Source organism: Camelus bactrianus, chromosome 18, assembly GCF_048773025.1.
Source record: "Camelus bactrianus isolate YW-2024 breed Bactrian camel chromosome 18, ASM4877302v1, whole genome shotgun sequence".
Taxonomy (NCBI): Eukaryota; Metazoa; Chordata; class Mammalia; order Artiodactyla; family Camelidae; genus Camelus; species Camelus bactrianus.
This window is the reverse complement of record NC_133556.1, coordinates 17,131,744-17,154,447: the sequence shown is the minus strand read 5'-3', so window position 1 is coordinate 17,154,447 and position 22,704 is coordinate 17,131,744. Positions and strand designations below refer to the sequence as shown.

At 44.5% G+C, this 22,704-nt stretch overlaps 1 protein-coding gene across 6 annotated transcripts in view; it reads left to right on the top strand.

Moving 5' to 3' along the window:
• Positions 1-19,156, top strand: part of SLC5A11 (solute carrier family 5 member 11) — a 56,629-nt gene extending 37,473 nt beyond the window's left edge. For all 6 annotated transcript variants that reach the window (XM_010961000.3, XM_074346180.1, XM_010961002.3 and 3 more), the window contains 8 exons: positions 2,401-2,606; positions 8,261-8,396; positions 13,648-13,755; positions 14,103-14,253; positions 15,920-16,088; positions 16,483-16,698; positions 17,517-17,685; positions 18,852-19,156. In XM_010961000.3, coding sequence (XP_010959302.1) covers positions 2,401-2,606; positions 8,261-8,396; positions 13,648-13,755; positions 14,103-14,253; positions 15,920-16,088; positions 16,483-16,698; positions 17,517-17,685; positions 18,852-19,057 — 1,361 coding nt within the window. In that variant the 3' untranslated portion in view covers positions 19,058-19,156. The remainder of the gene's footprint in view (positions 1-2,400; positions 2,607-8,260; positions 8,397-13,647; positions 13,756-14,102; positions 14,254-15,919; positions 16,089-16,482; positions 16,699-17,516; positions 17,686-18,851) is intronic.
• Positions 19,157-22,704: the final 3,548 nt, after the last annotated feature.

The window sequence follows — 22,704 nt, the reverse complement described above, 5'->3', positions numbered from 1 at the left end:
TCACTGAAAAAAATAACCAAATTTTGCAAAAATCCCCATACATTTTCCAGATTGCGTTATTTTACCCATGCAAAACCAAAAAGTTAAATTCATTGGGAAAAGTGTGAATTAAAAAAAATTACTTAGAAAATCTAATTACTTGGAAAATGTAAAGCAGTTTCCTAAATAGCGCTCAGGTCCAGGAGGAAATAAAAACTGCAGCTACAAACTATTTAGAAAAAAATGACAAGAACATTACATTTCAAACTGAATGATGAAGTCAGAGCCATAATCCTAGAAAAACATTTATATCCAGGAATATGAAAGTCCAATGGAATGAATTGGAAAATAGGAAACTTCAGAATGAATTACTCCAATATCTCTTTCCTTGAAAAGAACCATAAAATACAGCAGCAAATCAAAGGGAGAAAACAAGGCAGTACTTAGGAATAAGAAAAAGAACAAAAAGCACAGAGAAAAAATTTAGATTATAGGCTAACAAAGTTTTAGGGGAACAAATATGAAAACTTGCTTGAAATCTGTTTTCCTAGGAAAATCTAAGTTACTAAATTTGACTCAATTAGGAAACTTTAATAGTCCAATCATCAAAAAAGAAATTAGTACATCTGTTTAAAAACCCCTTCCAAAAGGGGCACCAAGAAAACTGTAAGTAATCTCATTAGAACCAGAAAGAGAATAGCCTCATTATTTATGCAATAAAAAATAAATCCCATAACAGATACATATTGAAAAGAAAGAGATAAAATTACTATTATTATTTGCAGATGATATGACTGGTTATCTAGAAAAAAAAAAAAGAAAAGAGAAATTGAAAAACTAACCTAAAATGGAGCTTATTTATTAAAGTGGCTGAAATCAGGATTAATATTCATAATCCCCTACTTGGCTTTATGCCAGGGGGACTGCTAGTTTCATTTGGTACCCAAATGTCTCCTACGTTCCTGCTACTCTGAGTGTGGTCTATGGACCAGCAGCATCAGGGCCAGCTGGGAGCCCATTAGAAGGGCAGAAACTCAGGCGCCACTGCAGACTTGCTGAATCAATCAGTACACGCTTTTTAATGGTTCCCAGGTGATTCCAAGTTTACGACACGCTGCCTACTTCATTTCCACGCATGATGGGGTGATTCTGTTCTCAGTTTTTCTACCTGCTATGCTCTGTATCCTGGGTGAATTGCACTTGCTTTACATACTCAGATGGGCAGGTCCAATGATTGATAAAAAGCATACCCTCCCCACCAGCCACCCACAGGCACGAAATAATTTTTCATGGAAATAAAGCATGCCAAAAATCTAGCATCACTTTATTTTCCCCTTAGTAGCTATTGTTTTCTACAATCTTCAGTAAAGATCATCCAGGTTGCACATTACATATCCTTCCTACCCAAGTGGTAACATGAAACCCTTCTCTTCCAAACAAACAAACAAACAGACGCCTTCCAGAACGTAATCCAGTGAGAGCAATGTTATTTGGGGGATGACCTTGAATCCTCTCAATTAATGAGAAGAAGCAAACTCTCTGCAAACTACACGACTTTATTATTTTTTAGAACAGCTCGGGTTTGTGCCTAATGCGGTGTATTTCAGGTGCATTATCTCACTCAGTCCTTGCCCCAGCCCCGTGAGGTTGGCGCTACACCATCCCCACCTGCAGATGAGGAAACGGAATCCCAGAGGGGGCGGTGACTTGCCCAAGGCCAGAAGTTACTTGGACCACTCTTGTGATAACCGTGTGTTCAGAGTAGCTGAGAAGAAATCCAGAGGGGAAAGAATGTCTCCTTCAGACAGAGTTTCTTAACCTGGGGTCCATGAGCAGAATTCAGGGGTTTTGTGAATCTTGGATGGGGAAAAAAAATCGATCTGTTTTTTCCTAAATCCATCATTGAAATGTAGCAGTTTTCAATTATTAATGTGGCCAAAAAAAAAAAACCAAAAAACCCACAGGAATATTAGCAATATCTGTGACTTTACCAAAAGACACCCAGATGTTTTTATCTGAATGTTTTTACAGGTGCTATTGATGTATTGAAACACTGTTTGTGGTTACTCTAAAACTAAATTATTTTTAGACTGACTACTGGGTCTTATTTGATGTAGCAAATAAATAAATTACTATGTCACAGTTTTTATGTTTTGATGAGGGCCTTCAACATATTTGATCTCCTTAACAATGTATGTATTTTGTATCATGTATTTAGAAATGATATTCTGAGACGCAATCCATAGTTAAAGGTATTTAAAAAAAAAAAAAAAGAGGTGAAGAAACTTAAAGGCAACCAACTTTCCTTGGTAGCGCTGCTTTAAATAGGATTTCACTGATCTGCAAACAGCCCCGCCCTGCCATTACTTGCTGTAGACCCATCTGAGTTCCTGGCAAATTTGAGTTTCCTCTGAATTCTAGGCTTTGCTGCAGTCGGCGGGATGGAAGGCCTGAAGGAGAAATACTTTTTGGCCCTGGCTAGCAACCGGACAGGGAACAACAGCTGCGGACTGCCCCGGGAAGATGCCTTCCATATTTTCCGAGACCCACTGACATCTGATCTCCCATGGCCTGGAATCCTGTTTGGAATGTCCATCCCGTCCCTCTGGTACTGGTGCACGGATCAGGTACAGTGCAGCAGACTGAGCAAGTCACCCTCCAGGATGCTTCTTTCCTGGGGGTGTCTGGGTTTTTTTTCTCCCTTAATCTATTTTCAAATTTGCATTTCTCCCCCACCATCCTCAGTAACTCCTTTCTCTCTATAAAACTCTACACATTATCTTACTTCCTGCTCTTCTCGGGTCCTGGCAAATCCAAAGCTGCTGGTATTTGCAAAGAGGGAAAGCTTGATACATCCTGCTGACTGACTGGAAAGATCCAGTAAGCAAAAGAGATTGCTTACTTTAAATGGAGGTTAAAACTGGTATCGGTATTTGTGCCACAAGTACGCACTAGGTGTCCTCTAGCACTGGCCACGTGGGAATCACGAGTAAACACATCAGGCAGGGCTCTCCCTTTTGCAGAGGTCACCTTCTGATGGGGGTAGACAGACAATAAATAAGTAAATTATGTGGAACGTTAAAAGGTGATAACTTACTTGAAAAAGAAAAGCAAACCAGGGCGGGAAGGGAAGGGAGATTGAGACTGTGGGAGGGCAATTTAAAGTAGGGTGGTCAGGGGAGATGTGATTGAGAAGTGACTTTTGAACAAAGGCTTCGAAGGAGGAGGAAGAGAGTTTTGGGCAGAGGGACCAGTCAATGCAAAGCTCTTAAAGCAAATATGTAACTGGTGTGAAAAAAGAAATTAGAAAAGCATAAGGCACAACGATGTGTTAAAAGGTGCAGGGGAGGCGGTGGGATAGAATCTATATTTGCATTTGCTTGTATGTGCAGAAGGCAACTCTGGATGGATGTATATAAAAGCAGTAAGAGCGGTTGCCCTGGGCAGGGAGGCGGACAGATGTGCCAGGATGGATGGGAGCTGTTTCACCCTCACAGCTGTTTATACTTTCCCAGGTTTCAAGCCTCGTGAATGTATTACCTGTTGACGTGGTTTTCTCTGTTGCATCAAAGATCAGAAGTCAGCGTGCCATTTTGGAGGCTATTAATTGCATAGTCAGGGCTATTGAGAGTTTAACTGTAGTAATGATCATGGAGCTGAACCACTGGATTGATGTAGGAGACACTGCACAGAATGAATTCCAGGTCTCCCCACAGGTCAGAACTCCTCCCAGATGGGTGCAGTACGTAGGGGCTGCCCCTTTAAGAGAGCGAACCTCTTCCCACCCTTAGCAAATCTTGGGCAATAGAGACCCTGGGAGACAATTCACCTGAGTTCACCTGAGGCTAACAGTGTGAGTTTTAACCTTAACAAGCCTGGAATCAAGTTCAGGTGGCATAGCCTTGGGACACTAACATCTCTGAACCACTGTTTCCTTGTCTGTTAAGGGGGGGCGGGGTGTTACTAAGAATTACAAAAGACTGCAGCAGGAGGAATCTGGTCACAGTCCTTTTGTTGCAGGGACATTTAATAAATCATTAAAAACATTTTTTGCTATGGTTTGCATTACTGTTCTTGACACAGCTCGCCAGCTTATATTTATTAATCTGTGCAGATGTTTACTTGAGATACCTCAAACCCTCACTAGCTGGGATTCCAGCATGCACCCCGAAAAGCCCACCTCCAACCCACCCCTCATCATTCAAGAGCCCGGGGACCTATTCCAGGATTATTCAGTTTTCTTCCAAATGCCAGGCAGGGCGAGAGGGCCCAGAAACCCAAGCCCTCCCCTCCCTGGGCCCCGTGACTTTTTTTTTTTTTTTTTGAGTGCTTTGTATGTTTTATTTTTTTTTTTAAATTGAACTATAGTCAGTTTAAAATGTTGTGTTAATTTCTAGTGTACAGCATAGTGATTCAATTATATATATATATGTATTCCTTTTCATATTCTTTCTTATTATAGGCTATTACAAGGTATTGAATATAGTTCCCTATGCTATGCAGTAGGACATTGCTGTTTTTCTATTTTATATATAGTAGTTAGTATCTGCAAATACCGAATTCTTAACTTATCCCTCCCTCTCTTTCCTCTTTGGTAACCACAAGTTTGTTTTCTATGTCTATGAGTCTATTTCTGTTTTGTAAATAAGTTCATTTGTGTCTTTTTTTTTTTGGATTCCACATATAAGTGATATCATATGGTATTTTTATTTCTCTTTCTGACTGACTTCACTAAGTGTGACAATCTCCAGGTCCATACAGATTGCTGCAAATGGCATTATTTTGTTCTTTTTTATGGCTGAGTAGTATTCCATTGTATAAATATACCACATCTTCTTTATCCAGTCATCTGACAATGGGCATTTAGGTTGCTTCCATGTCTTGGCTGTTGTAAATAGTGCTGCTAGAACATTGGGGTGCAGGTGTCATTTTGAAGTAGGGTTCCTTCTGGATATATGCCCAGGAGCAGGATTCCTGGGTCATATGGTAAGTCTATTCCTAGTCTTTTGAGGAATGTCCATACTGTTTTCCACAGTGGCTGCACCACTTTTCTCCACAGCCTCTCCAGCATTTGTCATTTGTGGACTTCTAAATGATGGCCGTTCTGACTGGTGTGAGGTGATACCTCATTGTAGTTTTGATTTGCATTTCTCTGATAATTAGTGATATTGAGCATTTTTTCATGTGCCTATCGATCATTTGTGTTTCTTCCTTGGAGAATTGCTTGTTTAGGTCTTTTGCCTATTTTTGGATTTGTTTGTTTGTTTTTTTCTTATTAAGTCATATGAGCTGCTTATATATGCTGGAGATCAAGCCTTTGTTGGTTTCATTTGCAAAAATTTTCTCCCATTCTGTAGGTTGTTGTTTTGTTTTACTTATGGTTTCCTTTGCTGTGCAGAAGCTTGTAAGTTTGATTAGGTCCCATTTGTTTATTCTTGCTTTTATTTCTGTTGCTTGTGTAGACTGCCCTAGGAGAACATTTTTGAGATGTATGTCAGATAATGTTTTGCCTGTATTTTCTTCTAGGAGGTTTATTGTATCTTGTCTTATGTTTAAGTCTTTGATCCATTTTGAGTTTATTTTTGTGTTTGGTGTAAGGGGGTGTTCTAGCTTCATTGCTTTACATGCTGCTGTCCAGTTTTCCCAACACCATTTGCTGAAGAGACTTTATTCCATTGTATATTCTTGCCTCCTTTGTTGAAGATTAGTTGACCAAAAGTTTGTGGGTTCATTTCTGGGCTCTCTCTTCTGTTCCATTGGTCTATATGTCTGTTTTTGTACCAATACCATGCTGTCCTGATGACTGCAGCTCTATAGTATTGTCTGAAGTCTGGGAGAGTTATTCCTCCAGCCTCTTTCTTTCTCTTCAGTAATGCTTTGGCAATTCTAGGTCTTTGATGGTTCCATATAAATTTTATTATGATTTGTTCTAGTTCTGTGAAATATGTCCTGGGTAATTTGATAGGGATTGCATTAAATCTGTAGTTTGCCTTGGGCAGTGTGACCATTTTAACAATATTGATTCTTCCAATCCAGGAGCATGGGATATCTTTCCATTTTTTAAAGTCTTCTTTAATTTCCTTCATCAATGGTTTATAGTTTTCTGTGTACAATTCTTTCACCTCCTTGGTTAGATTTATTCCTAGTTATTTTATTACTTTGGGTGCTATTTTAAAGGGGATTGTTTCTTTACTTTCTTTTTCTGTTGATTCATTGTTAGTGTAAAGAAATGCAACTGATTTTTGAACGTTAATCTTGTAACCTGCTCCCTTGCTGAATTCTTCAGTCAGCTCTAGTAGCTTTTGTGTGGACCTTTTAGGGTTTTCTGTGTATAGTAACATGTCATCTGCATATAGTGACACTTTTACCTCTTCTTTTCCAATTTGGATCCCTTTTATTTCTCTCTCTTGCCTGACTGCTGTGGCTAGGACTTCCAAGACTATGTTGAATAGGAGTGGTGATAGTGGGCATCCTTGTCTTGTCCCAGATTTTAGTGGGAAGCTTTTGAGTTTTTCACTGTTGAGTACCATGCTGGCTGTAGGTTGGTCATATATAGCTTTTATCATGTTGAGATATGTTCCCTCTATACCCACTATGGTGAGAGTTTTTAATCATAAATGGGTGTTGAATTTTATCAAATGCCTTTTCTGCATCTATTGAGATGATCATGTGGTTTTTGTCCTTTCTCTTATTGATGTGATGTATTACACTGATTGATTTGTGTATGTTGATCCACCCTCTTCCTTTTTTATTTTTATTTATTTTTATTTATTTATTTATTTATTTTACTTTTATTTGCATTTATTTTTTGCTGAATTTATTCCCAGGCCATAAGTTTTTGTTTCTTCAGTTTCTTCTGGGATATCTTTTTCTTCTGTGCAACCTCCTCTTCTGGTTTAGGAACAATCTGCTCTTTTTCAGTAAGGATCATCTCAACGTGGCAGGGAGAGCTCATGTAAGGGTTGATCCGACCATGAGCTCTGTAAGTCCTGCGCCGCATCTTGGGAGCTTTGTTCACCTGGATGTGCTCAATGACCAGTGAATCTACATCTAAGCCCTTAAGTTCTGCATTACTTTCTGCATTTTTGAGCATGTGCAGTAAAAACTCAGCACTCTTTTTGGGCCATCAACCCTGTGTCCAGCCTCACTGTTTTGCCTGGGCACACCTACCAACTCCACCATTGTAACGACGGAACGGCACACATTGCTTCTGTAAAGTGATGTCCTTCAGATACTTGGTGGCTTTTCAGATATGCATACCCTTAGTGGCCTGGGCAGTTTCATGAGTGTTCTTAAAGTGAACACGAAGATTTGAACCTCTTGATTTACATAATTTTGTGGGGTTTTCTGGGTCAAGTGAATAGTGAACCATTTTTAGAGGTCACCTCAGGCCGCCTACTGGAAAAGACCCTCTTCCTTTTTTAAATAGTAACTTTTATTCATTGCTGATGGGAATACAAGTTGGTTTCCAATGAAGGCAGTTTGGCCATTTCTATCAGAATCACAAATGTATCTACCTTTTTTTAAAAAATCTTTTTTTGTTTGTTTTTCGTTTTCTTTAATCATTTGGGGAGTAATTAGGTTTATTTATTTATTTTTAATGGAGGTACTGGGGATTGAATCCATGACCTTGTGCATGCCAAGCATGTGCTCTACCACTGAGCTATACCTTTCCCCCCAGATTTTTTTCTTGTGATGAAAACTTTTAAGATCCATTCTCTTAGCAACTTAAAAATATGCAATCCATTATTATTATTATTTTATTAACTATAGTTACCATGCTGTCCATTACATCCCTTAGACTTATTTATTTTATAATTTTATAACTGGAAATCTACTTTTTGACCCCCATCATCCATTTTGCCCTCTCCTGCCCTCTGTCTCTGGCCACAAACAGTCTGTTCTGAGTGGATAAATTCTGGCAAGACTAACCTCACCCAACTCAACAGAGAGAAGGAGGTCAGGATAAGACCGAGGCAGAGTAACATCAAGCCCAGGCACACCCATCCTGATGGTAGCAATATCTCAGATTCTCTCTCTGTCTCTTCCTCTTCACTCATCACTTCTAGTCAAACCTTGAGTATTTGCTCTTGCTTTCTGCTCCTTCCTGCTCTTGCTTTCTCTGCCTTGGCATAGCTACCCCAGCTGGACCACTTGACCACAGGGATTGAGAACAGGAAACCAAGCTCCTGAGTCCACCATGCCTACCAAGAAGATATGCACACTTAGGTTGCTTGAAGAGAAAGGCATCTCAGCTTCCAACCACCCCACTGTTTTCCAGGTGATTGTTCAGCGGACTCTGGCTGCCAAGAACCTCTCTCATGCCAAAGGAGGCTCTCTGATGGCTGCATACCTGAAGGTGCTGCCTCTTTTCATTATGGTGTTCCCTGGTATGGTCAGCCGCATCCTCTTTCCAGGTGAGAAGACAGTTGAAAGGAGAGCTCACCTGTCTGTGAGTCTCGGACCCTGTGGAGTGTTCTAAATGTATTACTGACTGCCCCACAAGAATGCAGCTGGAGTTCTTTCCTGGTGATTCGACTGAGGCAGCTCCATCCTGGCATCTATGGACTCTGTGCTGTTTCCCAACATTGGTTCAATGGGAATGTCCTGTAGATGCCCCAGACCAAATCGAGTGGAGTCCTATCTGGAGTCTCAACTACATGTTTTTTGAAACCACAGACTAGGCTAAAATCTTGTGGTCCCAGATGTCAGCTCCGTGAAATCTCACATGAGACTTCCCCTCAAGCTTTGGTGTTGAGCCCTTTGGTAACTTTGGCCCAGTGGGGCTCATTTAGGGGTACTTTTCTTAACAAAATCAGGGATATCAAAGCCTCTAGAGTATTTGCCTTAGCTTTTGCTTTTTGAAATATGGTAAAGGGATGAGGTTTGCACCATGAGGATTAAACAGGACTAAGGGTGGAGGATGTTACTGGGAATCACTGTGATGTCAGGAATCAGTGATCTGTATGGAAGAAAGCTCCTTTTTTGCCAACACTGTTATTAACTCAAAGGAGCAGAAAGCTCCTTCCCTTATTCCTCATCCTACATGATGTCATGCAGAGGTAAAGAAAAGGTAGGATGAAATGCCAAGTTAGTTGGTCCAGAAGTTTTGTCAAAATAATTTGGAACAATAAGAATTAGGTGGAAAGACTTGGGGAAGGGAAGGGGGTGGGGAGCTGTCCGTGGTGCTAGACACTGGGCTTGTGCTCCATCAGGCTAGACGAAGAACCCAGGGAGTCGTTGGTCTTATTTCCAGGGAAGGGGCACAAGGCTGGAAAAAGCCCAGATGGGAGGAATAAGCACTGGGACTTGGGGTTTGTGATGACTTGATGGGAAAATACACAGCTATGGGACAAGATGACATGTGAACAAAGAATGTGGCTTAAAGCAACCAACATTCATTGTGCTAAGGGCCAGTCCCTGTGTGACGAGTTTTGCAGTAGAGTGTGGTGGTTATGAATATGAATGGATTCTCATCTGAACTGCCTTCCCTGAGTCTTGGCTCTGCCACTTACTAGCTATGTGACCAGATAAATCACTGAATTTCTCTTTGCTTCTGTTTCCTCACTTGTAAAATGAGGATGCTATTTCCTAAGGCTGAAGGCAGTTCCTGGCACATGGTGAGCACTATAGAAGTGTTCACTCCTATTATTCTATACATCTACTACCTCATTTATTCCTCAAACGACCTTATGAGGTAGGTACTATCATTGTTATTTTCATTTACGGATGAAGAAATTGAAGCTCAGAGAAATTAATGGATTCATTCATGGGTGCAACAAATATTTTGTGGGCAAATTATCTGCCAGGTCTTATTCTAGAAGATTCTGGGGCTCTGTAAATGAACAAGACATACAGTTATGGTGGAGTATTTGCATTACACTCTAGTGGTGGAGGAGACAGACAAAGATAAGCAAATATCTAAGTGAGACATTGCAAAGTGCTCTGAGGAAGATGCTTAGGGAGACTTCGCAGGGGATGCTGAGTGGGGGCTACTTCTGACAGGGTTTCCAGGGATGACCTCTGGGAAGAGACGACAATTGGTCCGTGTGGATGATTCAAAAATATGTTTTAGACTGAAGCCAACCAGATTAATGATGGACTGGATGAGGAGGTTAAGAAAGAGGTCAAAGATCTCTCCTAGGTTGGGTGACTTGCTGGAAATTACTTGGCTGGTACTGGGTAATACAGAATTTAAATCCAGGTGTATCTGCCTCTAAAACTTGATTCTTAATCATGCTGCTGTCTCCCTTGGCAAATCACATCTTAACTATCTGGCAGGTCAGTGACAAGAGCCTGACCATCACTCTCAGCAGTCAGCCAGCCAATGATGATTATTCGGTGAAACAAAGTGCCATGTTCCACACCCCTAGGGAGTTTGTAATGTAACAGATGAGTCTGGTACTCATGATAAAAGTAAGCGGAAATAGATATCAAAACACTCTAGTGTATGGCACCAGCCATAAGTGAGCAAGGAATCTAAGGGAGGGAAGTAGGGTGGAGATGGTGAGGTGGACGTGGTGTATTTGAAGGTCTTGACCAGAGCTTCTCAAAGTGTGGTCCTCAGTCTAGCAGCATCAGGGTCACCTTGGAACTTGTTAGAAATGCAAACTTTCAGGCCCCATCCAAGACCTATTGAATCTGAATCTCTGGGGGTGGGGCCCAGCAATCTGTTTTTAACGAGCCCACCAGAAGATTGAGAAGCCCTGGTGTAAAAGGCCAGGTGCCAGGCCAGCCACTGTTTATACCCATTTCCACTCTTTTCTCTGTCTCAGCTGCCCCAGCTCCTCTCTGAATCTTCAAATGGGTCCAGCACTGCCTAAAAGCATGCTCTGATCCTGAGTTCTCATGAGCCTGGGCAACACCTTCTTCCACTTTGTCCATCTGAGACATGGCACACACGTGTAAAGGAACCTCAGTGGGAACCAAGCAAGAAGCAAAACAACCCTCAAAACAATAAAACACGGGAGTCTAGGAATATATCTGTTTACCAGCCAGTCCTCTCTACCTGAGCTTTAGAATAAACTAAGGTTTTGAGTCCTACCCATGATACTTACTAGCTGTATGATTTGGGGACGCTACTTAACCTCTCTGGGCCTCAGTTTACTTGTCTTGAAAATAAGTATGATAACAGTATCTTTCCCCTGGAGTTGTGAAGATTACACGAGAAGGTGTATTACTGTGTTTATTGGCGACATCTGAATCACAGTGAACCTTCCGTGAATGTTGGCATCTGTGGGAGAAGGAGGTTTGGTGCTATGTTTGGACTGGACTCTGCTAGAGCCATCCTTTATTTCAAGCATCGGAGGATCTGACAAGAGAAACCACTCCATGTATGAAATGGCTGATTAATTAAACCAAGGCAGATGAGTGGATATTAGTGAATGGCGTGTTAATGATTGTAAGGCTGTTAGTTTCGTTTGTAACCTAGCTGAGCCGACTAATTTCCCTATGATGAGCATATCCTTTAGCCTGAATGAACAAACACCATTCTCTGCCACAAACTTGCTTTATAAACTCTGTGTCTGTCACGTGTTTCATGGTTGAAGGTTACATTCCTAGAAGGTTAAACAAAAACCAGGTAGTTAATTGAACTATCTCAGGGAGGGTCTGGCTCCTTCTTGGTGGACCTTGAAGAGCGGAGCTTTTGGACAACAAGAGTCAGGACCCATAAGATTGAACATAAACAAGATCTTTGCCCCACCGGGGAGGCTCCATACCATGTCCTGGCCAGAGGAATGTGACATTTTTATAATCTTCTCCTACGCTAAGAGTCATAAACAAGCCAAGAACTTTGACCTCTCAAAAGGATTTTTCCCAACAAGATTGTTTCTTCTCAATCTTTCTTGTCAAATATCATTTTGGTCTGCAGTCTTAATTTTGTCTAAGACTGAACTAGAGTTATGCAGGCCATCTACAGTTCCTCCATAGTATTATTCGTTGTGGCCACAGCACCCACTGCCTCCCCCATTGGTGGGTGTTAGTGGAGGGAAGGGAGGGTCCCAGCCTTGAGAAGACAAGACAGTGAGTGGAGAAATTTAACAAAGACCAGCTAGTTCTTGGGCTTCCTAATGGATGAAGGGCCCTGGGGTGACTTCCATTCCTTAGGCATTAGGCTATTTCAAAAAAGAAAATGAAGAATCAACAACACTAGATTTTAAAAGTCGTGATGTACTTTAAATGTTTACATTGATTCAACTAACAGTTTTAATGCAGATAAAAATATGAAGACGAGACAGACAACCTCATCTGGAAATACTGTCAAACATCTGCGTTCGAGGCCACTTGTGAACTTGAGGCCTCAACTGAATGATCATCATGACACTGATGCTGCATCAGGACCCGGGAGAAGATGGGCATGAGCAGTGAAGGGACCCAAGCTCACCCCTAAACTGAGGCTCGGGGTGCTTTCCACTTGCCTTTGAAGGCAGGCTGGAAGGCAGTGGCACCCATGAGAATGAGGAAAAAACATGCCTTTGGACTGAGCAGAAAGAGGGCCTGGGAGTACTTATGGGAGTTATTCCTAGATCCAGCTGGCAGAAGAGACTTGAGAATTTAGTAAGTGGTCCAGCGGAGGCGAGTGGTGTTGGGCTGGCACTGAGATGGTTTCCTTCCCTGAAAGGTTGGACTGGGAGTTGGGAGACCCGTGTTTAAATTAAGCTCTGCCTCCAACACAGCCTTGCTGTGTCCCTTCCCCTCTCTGAAGGTAACAATAATGAGACAGATACCTTCTCCCCAACAAAAATGTATGGAGTATCTACTCTGTGCTACACACTAGTATAATTAAAAACAACTTTTTTTTTATTGAAGTGTAGTTGACTTACAATGTTAGTTTCGGGTGTACAGCAGATTAAGTTATACATATACATACATGTGTATTTTTTCTTTTCAGATTATTTTCCATCATGTTATTACAAGAAATTGAATATACTTCCCTGTGCTCTACACACACTATTATAATTTTTATCTCCTCTTCTGTCTTCCGAGCGAGAGGTACAGATGGAGATGCTAGGAAGTCAGGGTGGATTTACATTAGAAAATCAGAATGCTGTTTAGGTGAGACAAGAATTGACGCGGAAATGCAGAAAGCGGAGGAGAGAGAAATTCAGAGCCTGGTTGGATTTTTAGGAGTCTAAAATGAGGAACAGCTGTTGAGAAGGGGTTGGGAAGAAAGAGGAATTTGAAAAAGATTTGCCATGTGTCAAGTGACGGCATTGTCCTTTGCAATTCTGATGAACTTAGTAAAGATGTGAATTCTTGGGTCCTTTTTTAGGGAGTGGAGGATCCTGATACAGGACTCTGTGCTGAGACTGGCCGCTAGGTGTCTCAGCTTTATTTGGGTTACAGTCATAATAACTGAAATGTATTCAGTGCTTCCTCCGTGTCAGACTGCGTGCTAAGTGTGTCATCTCAGCCCATCCTCACTATAATCGTATGAAGAGGAGTTGTGTTACTGTCCCGATTTAACAGATACGGCATCTGAGGTTCAGGATGGTTAAGTAAGAAGGCCATAGTTTGTAAAGTCTAGGCTCCTTTTTATGTCACTGAACTATACGCTTATCCACAGTAATCCTGTCTCCTGGTGCTGGGCTGTGCCAGGCCAGGTTTTGGCTGTTCCTGGAGCTCTGAGGGTCTGTCTGCTCAGCTCTGGGCTTGTTTCCTCCGTAGACCAAGTGGCTTGTGCAGACCCAGAAATCTGCCAGAAGGTCTGTAGCAACCCCGCCGGCTGCTCTGACATCGCATATCCCAAACTTGTGCTGGAACTCCTGCCTGTGGGTAATGATCTCTCACCTCTAAATGGAGTCCTCCGGCGCACCCAGAAAGGAGGACGTTGGCTGGGCTCTCATCTGGGTGGGGGTGTGGACAAGATGGGAGGATGCGGGAGGGAATGGGCTCTGAGCTGATGGACTAAGCCCTAAATGAAGCTCAGGCTATCCAGGGGGCTCTGCCCAGCCCACTCCTCTGAGTCTCTCCTCTTGGCTCCCACCCCTGAGTGCTGCCTCCTCAGGGTTGAACCTGTTGGGATCAGCTGGCCATGGGCCTGGGGAAATGGAGTCACGAGTGAGAGCAGCAGCTGTTGGCAGCAAAAGCCTGAGGCCCATAGACCTCCCTTCTGCCCCCAGGGCTCCGTGGGCTCATGATGGCTGTGATGGTGGCGGCGCTCATGTCCTCCCTCACCTCCATCTTTAACAGTGCCAGCACCATCTTCACCATGGACCTCTGGAACCACCTCCGGCCTCGGGCATCTGAGAAGGAGCTCATGATTGTGGGCAGGTAAAGTCTCACTGGGCGGGGCCGGGCAGGGGTGTGAAAAGTCTAGATATCCAGGGAGGAGAAAGTTGAGTCACCCAGAGGTAGGTCCGACCAGCGACGTCTGCAGGCTGGCTCTCCCCCTCCTCTGATGGCAAAGGTGAAGTACACTAGGACCCCATGTATGAGTCAGTCACTCATTCATTCAAGAGATGTGCAGGGAGCACCTACTATGTGTCAGTGAAAAGAAAAGAGTCAGTTTTGCCTTTGTGGAGATAAGAGAAGAGAAGGATAAGGAAACAGGCAGGTATAACCCCGATGAGTCTTATGACTGGGGAGTCAGGAGACCTAGGGATTCAGAGGAAAAGTCTCCAACCTGGATTGGGTTCTGAGGGGTGAATAGGAGTTAGCCAGGTAAAAGGGAGAAGGATGTTCTGGGGCTTGGGGAGAAGGTTTCTCTAACAAGCTTTCTGCAAAGTCCTGAAGTCTGACGGGGAGAATGAAAATGACCAGAATGAGTGGCACGTACATTTAATGTAAAACACATGCTAGTAGGCATCTTGGGACTCTGCCCCTCAAGGAGGTACATCCAAAGGGCTATCTCACCTATAGGTTAGGGAGAAGTATGACCCCAAAAGCATAATCCATAAAGAAAGAGATGAACTAGACTTCATAAAAATCTGAAACCTTCTCACTTCAGAAGACACCATGAAGGAAACAAGAAGACAAGCCACAGACTGGGGGCAATATTTGCAAGTCATATATCTGACAAAGGACTTGTAATCTAGAATAATCTACAAAACAAGATAGTAATCTAGAAAAATCACTGCGAGATAGCACTACACACCCATTAGAACAGCTATAATCAAAACGACAGGCAAGGAGGCAGAGAAGTCGGAAAGCTTATGCATCAGAGGTGGGAAGGTAAAATAGTTCAATTGTTCAAAAATAGTTTGGCAGTTTCTTAAAAAGTTCAACATAAATTTACCCTAGAATTGCATTCCTAGAAATGAAACCATATGTCTGCACAAAGACTTGTACACAAATGTTCACAGTGGCATATTTTTACAACAGCTGAAAAGTAGAAACAATCTAAGTGGCCACTGACAGGTGAAAGAGAAACAGCAGTACGTGACGGCATATCCACGCAATGGGATGTTTCTCAACAATAAAAAGGAATGACATACCGATACGTGATCTGTGAGAAAACTCAGGTTTTTTTGCTTTGTTTTGTTTTGTTTGTTTTAATGGAGGTACTGGGAATTGAACCCAGGACCTCGTGCATGCTAAGCATAAGCTCTACCACTGAGCTATACCCTCCCTCCGTGATGAAACTCAAAGACTTGCTAAGAGAAAGAAGCCAGCTGCAAAAGACCGTATATTGTATGATACCATTTATGTGAAATGTCCAAAAAAAGCAAACCTGTAGAGACAGAAGCTTATTTAGGGTGGGAACAGGAATCGACTATAAATGGGCATGAGGGGACTTTTTGGAGCGATGGATGTTCTAATACTTGCTTGCAGTGATGGTTGTGCAACTCTATAAATTCCTCGGAAGTTACTGGATTGTACACTTAAAATTGGCGAATCTTATGGTATATAATATTCTACTTCAATAAAGCTGTATAAAAAAGAGAACTGTTCAGAGAAGACAGCGCTAATGGGGGGATTTCTCTCCATCCGGTACTAGGGTGTTTGTGTTGCTTCTGGTGTTGGTCTCCATCCTCTGGATCCCTGTGGTCCAGGCCAGCCAGGGCGGCCAACTCTTCATTTACATCCAGGCCATCAGCTCCTACCTGCAGCCGCCTGTGGCCGTGATCTTCATCATGGGATGTTTCTGGAAGCGGACCAATGAAAAGGTAGCTCTGGATCAGCCCCTCAGCCCATGAAGATGGGAGAGAAGGTGACCGGAGAGAGGACATGAGGATGTCTTGACTCGGTGTCATTGGAGGGGGATGAGTTCTATATAGGAGATACATAGAGGGTGTTTAAAAAAAAATAGCAATGAGGGGTTCTATTTTGATGCATTTTTTCATTAAATAGGGAAGCTGAATCAACAGAGAATGATATGTAATTGATTAATTATATGTGAAATGTAAAAAGTAGCTCCAACCCTTTTCGAATCACTGACCCCTGCGGTGACTGTCACTTGAAGGACAAAGTCTGGAAAGGGCTTGCTGAGGTTTGTGGAGACCCGTGCCGGCCGCCTGCGAGCCCTGCACGGGTCTAAGATGGCCTTCCTCTGCTTTGCAGGGTGCCTTCTCAGGTCTCATCTTGGGCCTTCTCCTAGGCTTGGTTCGGCTGGTCCTGGACTTCATTTATGAGCAGCCTCGGTGTGACCAGCCAGATAATCGCCCAGCTGTGGTGAAGAATGTCCACTACCTCTACTTCTCCATGATTCTGTCCGGGGTCACCCTGATCACCGTGTCCACCGTGAGCTGGTTCACACAGCCGCCCTCCCAGGAGATGGTACATCTGGGTTTGACTCTATATCCATTGAGACCCCTCACTACTAGTGACCGAAAACAACCCACGTGACTTAAGTGGAAAGGGCTGATTGTTCAAAAAGCTGAAAAGTCCAGGGCTGGGTTTTAGGAAGAACTTGATTTCAGGACAGTGAAAAGGCCACCAGAATCTGTCTCTCAACTCTGCTTCTAGTCTCAGGCCCCACGTGGGGCCAGCAGCTTCTAGGAATACATACTCTCTTTTTTGTTTGTTTGTTTGGTCTTTTTGGGGGGGGGGTGGTAATTAGATTATATTTGTTTATTTTTTAATGGAGGTACTGGGGATTGAACCCAGGACCTTGTGCATGCTAAGCACGCACTCTACCACTGAGCTACACCCCTCCCCCTCATGCTTTCTTAACCTCATTAAGCAAAAGCATAAGCAGTTTTGTCCCAGCATTTCCGGTAAAGTTCCTGATTCCCATTGATGGAGTCAGCTCAGGACACACTGAACCAGCTTAATCCCTGTGGCCAGAGAAATGAGTCAGCTGAATGGCTGATTGCTGGATCCCACGACACCCAAGGGCTAGGGTTAAGCTGTGGGGACTAGAATGAGGGCGGGTGGGATCCCAACAGGGGAATTAGAGTTGTGTGGAAGAAAGATGGAAATGTCCATTGATTCTGAAAAGTGCGGGGACTAGAAACTCATTAGAGGGTGGAGTGGGAGGGTGAGCTTGGGGCAGACTTGGACGTGAAGTCTGAGCTCTGTGTTGGAAGGTGATGGGAGGAAGGGATGACGGTCTCCAGCCCACTCCTCATCTCACAAGTCACCTCTGCCCCTAGGTCAGTCGCCTGACCTGGTTTACTCGCCATGACCCCCTGGTCCAGAAGGAACAGGTGCCACCAGCAACTCCGCTGCCTCCCACCCTCTCCCAGAATGGGACGTCAGAGGCCGGCAGCACCAACATCCAGTTCGAGATGGTTCAAGAAAGCACGTCTAAACCCCACAGCAGTGAGTTGCCATGCTCCTCAGTTGCAGTAGGAGCATCATATGTTTAAGGGGACGTTTTCCCATCAGATCACAAGCCAGAAAAGGGAAAAGGGGCAGACTTGGAATTTTTGCATCTCCTGACTCCCAGGGTCTGGTCCTTCTTCACTCTGTGGCCACTGGAAAGGTCAGTAACAGATGCCTCAGGTGGGCAGTGATAGCCAAGGCTTGTTGAGTGCCTACTAGAACCGTGGCAGGAGGGTGTAATTCTGGTGTTCTCTAAATGACTGCTTTTAAACTGGCAGCTTGTAGACCTAGTTTGTTTCGGCCCACCTACTATTTTAATAAAATGTGAGTTATTTAAAAATCAAGAGATTTCATATAACACTCCAGATTTCCATCTTCTCTTGAAAAATTGGAAGATCTGGCAACACAGAGCCCATGCAGGCAAAATTGTCTGGAGCTGTAAAGCAGCTGTTCCTTAGATCTGGGATGTGCATTTAGCCAAGGTCCCCACCAGTCCCTACTGTCTCCACAACCCCAAGGTTGTAGTTATTATTAATCATCACACATGGCTTTTAAAAAAAATACTTGTGGATGTGAACCCATGTCATCCCAAAGTGGGAAACCCAGGGATAGATCTAGAAGGCCGTATGTTCCAAGGAAAATGAGAGAGAGGAGCTTTCTTGGTAGAGGTGAAGAATATTTCGAAATGTTTAGTCGGCATATCAGCTGCCTGGACTCCGATCCCCTACCTATCTGGTTCCATAAGCAGTTGACTTTGCAGCCCCAGCTCTCGATGGAGAAAGAGAGTTTCCCACAAGGTTGCCCAGCTCAGCCTTCTGGCAGGCAGTGCGCCCGAGAGGAGGGAGTCAGATAGAACTGGTCCTAAACCCACCTCTGCCGCTGCTCAGCAGCGGTGTGGCTTCACTCGAATGAGTCTGAGCCTCTACCCCTTCACCTGAAATTCTGCACCTGAAAATAGTGAAAAGTCAGGAAATACCGATCTTCCAGAACAAAACGGTCTTCCGGAATTAAGGTATTAATGAATACCTTCCAGAAAACACACAATTGTAAAACATACAGCATTTATCACAGTGTCTGGAACACACCTGGTTGGTCTCTCTTCGCTCCTGTCTGGGAGACACAGCCCATCCTCATGACCTTTTTATTTGCTGGGTTCTTTTTAGGCGACATGACCCAAAAGCGGTCCAAAGTGGTGAAAGCCATCCTGTGGCTCTGTGGAGTGGACAGCAAGGGCAAGGAGGGGCCCCCGGGCAGGGCGGACCCTGTCATAGTGTCCTTGGAAGAAACCCCGTTGGTGAAAACCCTTCTGGACGTCAACCTCATCGTCTGCGTCAGCTGTGCCGTCTTCCTCTGGGGCTACTTTGCTTAACGTGGGGTGGGCCCGGGGGTCCACGATCTCAGTTTGTTTTCAATGCCCTGATTTTTTTAATGATGGGAAAAAAAATAATAAAGCTTTGTTTGTTTACCACGAGGCTTCAAAAGTGTTTATGGGCTATTTTCTTTCTTTCTCTCTTTCTCTCTTCCTTCCTTCCTTCCTTCCTTTCTTTCTTCCTTTTAATATAAGGATAGTCAATTTCCGATGTTGTGTGAATTTCTGGTGTACAGCACAATATTTCAGTCATACATATACATACATATATTCCTTTTCATATTCTTTTTCATTATAGGTTACTACAAGATATTGAATAGAGTTCCCTGTGCTGTACAGTAGAAACTTGCTGTTTATTTATTTTATATATATTAGTATCTGCAAATCTTGAACTCCCAATTTATTCCTTCCTACCCCCCATCCCCACCTGGTAACCATAAGTTTGTTTTCTATGTCTGTGAGTCTATTTCTGTTTTGTAAATAAGTTCATTTGACTTTTTTTTTTTTAGACTCCACGTATAAGTGATATCATATGGTATTTTTATTTCTCTTTCTGACTTACTTCACTTAGAATGATGATCTCCAGGTCCATCCATGTTGCTGCAAATGGCATTATTCTATTCTTTTTTATGGCTGAGTAGTTTTTCCATTGTATATATACATCACATCTTCTTCATCCAGTCATCTGTTGATGGACATTTAGGCTGTTTCCATGTCTTGGCTACTGTAAATAGTGCTGCTGTGAACACTGGGGTGCAGGTGTCTTTTTGAATTAGCACGTCCACTGGATGTATGTTTGGGCCATTTTCAATATGATGTTTAGCCCTTTTCTTCTGAAAAGAGAATGAAGGTTAGACGCTGGAAAGAGAAGCATACAGCTTCCATGTCTCAAAAGGCTAGTTTTTCACTCTTCCTGTCCATCATGTAACATCAACAACCAAATTCAAAGGAATAGACAAGCAAAGAGACTCCCAGGCCCCCAGGAGCCACATCTCCTGGGCTGAGTGTGAGGACTTGAACCCTCCCCAACTCACCTTCCAAGTGCAGGGAGTGGGAGCTGCATCCTGCCTCCCGCCTTTCGCTGTTGCTGGCTTTGGGTAAAGGAAGAGTTGGCCCCCAAAGATTTTCTCATTGTGAAGCTTGCTCCTCATTACAATCTCTGGAAAGTAGACCTGAGCTGGTGCCCTGGAATCCTGTGCCATGAGGAAATCAGGGAACGATGTGCCCATCCCAAGTTCTGCCTCAGCCTGGGCTTCTCTGCTTGATGCCACACAATGATGCTTCCCTAAAATGAGAAGCCAGGCCGGGCAGCTCCACAATGAGTCACTGCTGGACGAGGGGCAATGGGGCTTATGACCTGGAGAGCAGCTATCCTGTTCCATGTAGAGCTGTCCATCCGAATGTCTCTGTTCCGGGCCCTGATGGGTGGGGCCCGATGGAATGAACTGTAGGGGTTGTGGGTACCATATGCACAGATGAGAGCAGCAAGCGCAGGCCAGCAGAGTCAGCCCTGAAACCATCTCTGGGGTAGCCAGGCGCCCTGAGATGTTACTCTAGTCCTGAGATTAGCGGGGTTGCTGGGGTGGGTTAGAACCACTCGCTGGCCTGACGACTGGAAGCCCAGACTTCAAAATAGCATGGCTGGGAAACCCTGGGGCTGAGGAGCCACCAGCTCACCCAGTCACTCAGGGTATCTTTTGAGTTCCTCCTACCTGATGAGCTCAACACCTGGCCCAACCTGGTCCAAAGGTAAAGCCTCGACACCTATCCTTGTCAGAGGCCTGGCTTTTCCCCACGGGCCCGAATGACAGCTGTGGGCTGGACCGGGCTCCTCAGTCCTCCTAGGAAAGGACCTGTGTGGGCAGCTGTTGGCTAACGCGGCTGCTATCCAGACCTAAAACTGGCTCTGGGCAAGAGATTGAGCTGGCGTCTGGGGCAAGTGGGCTCCAGAGGAGGCGGAGTGACCCTCTCAAGGGCCAAAGGTGGGGAGTGGGAGGCCTGGGAGGTTTCCCCAATTGGCCCTCAGCCCCCCACCCCCACCAAGACCTCTGCTGCAGCTGGTTGGGGTAAGAAGTGCGTTTTGATGGGCGCTGTCACCGCAGTAGCTCAGGCCGCTGCCACCTCGCCCCTGGCTCACTGCCACCAGCCTCCTGGTCTTTCTGCCTCTAGCCTGGCCCACTCTCCAGCCTTAGGCAGAGAGAGCAAAGCTGAGCAAGCCACTTCTCCACTTACTCCCTGGATGAAATCCACACTCCTGGGTGGGAATTTCAAGACCCCTGATGGTCAGGCCTCTTTCCAGTTTCAACTCTGACGGCTCTCCCTTTGCACTCTAGGGTCAGCCCATGCTCACGCTGTCCCACCGCTGGGCCTGGTACAGTGGCTGACATCCAGTGGGCCCCATACGTATGGTTATAAATATGCAACAAATAGGTCTTTGCTTCTGCTCTTCCCTCTGCCTAAACCATCCCCGCTTCCTCTCCTGGCTGACTCCTATTCTAGTCGCTGATTGAACATCCCTTCTTCCAGGAAGCCTTCCTGGTCATCCCACACCCACTTTGACAGGAACCTTCAAAGCATGATCACACTTTATCATTGATGGCTTAACCATCTTCCCAACTAGACAAAAAGTTCCATGAGGGCAGGCATCATTTGCAAGGATGCCTGGCACAGCCTGGCGAATGGAAGTCCATCAGAACACAGGTGTCTGGCTGCTTGTCTCAGATCCAGCAGCCACCCTACCCGGCCTGGCTGCCCACCCCTGCCCAGGTACCTATGACCAAGGAACACCCACTCTTCCTGCACCAGCTCAGGCCTTGAGGTCTGAGCTCATGGAGGTGACTGAATGGGTGATCCATCACCCGTCCTCTGCCCTTTGGAAACAATGTAACTTCCAAGCCTTCCTTGACCATAAACGACAGTTGCCAGGCTGCCCTCAGGACCAGCTCTCACCTTTGGGAAAGGCCCATGATCAATCACCAAGTCGTGTGGACTCTGCCTCCTGGACAACATCTTCGTTGGTCCACTGCCTCTACCTCAGGAGGGGCCCCACCAGCTCCTCTCTCAGGGGTCCCTGCTTCTAGTCTTGCCCCGACTCCATCCATTTTCTGCACTGCAGCCACGAGGATCTTAAATACAAATACGACCATCACTCTCCTCCTCTGTCAACAGCAGCCTCCTCCCCTGCATGACATCCCAACACGGGGTGTCAGGTCCTTCATACTCTAGCTCCTCCTCACCTCCCCAGCCTCGTTGCCTGCCCCCCCCCCCATCTACTTCCATGCCCTCACCCCACACCTGCAGCACAAGCCGTTCCTAGCATCTGGAGTGCTTGCCTTCATCTCCATCTCCATCAAGATGGCCTTCCTCCTATGGGCTCTTCTGGCTCCTGCCATCTCTGCAGTCTCTCCCTGTTTCCTCGGTATCTGTTTGCAAGCTTCCTGGGGGCCAAGGCAACGTTTGTAGGATTCAGGTTGGTTCCCCAGGGTCTAGGCCAGTGTTTGGAAGAGTAAGCCCTCTATATTCACCTGGAGGAAACATAGAAATTATTTTTAAGACATGGCTTCAATTCTGAGCATCCTTGTGTGAAAGCAAAAATGTTATTTCTACCATGAAATGACATTAAAAAAATTTCTGGTCATTCAAATAAT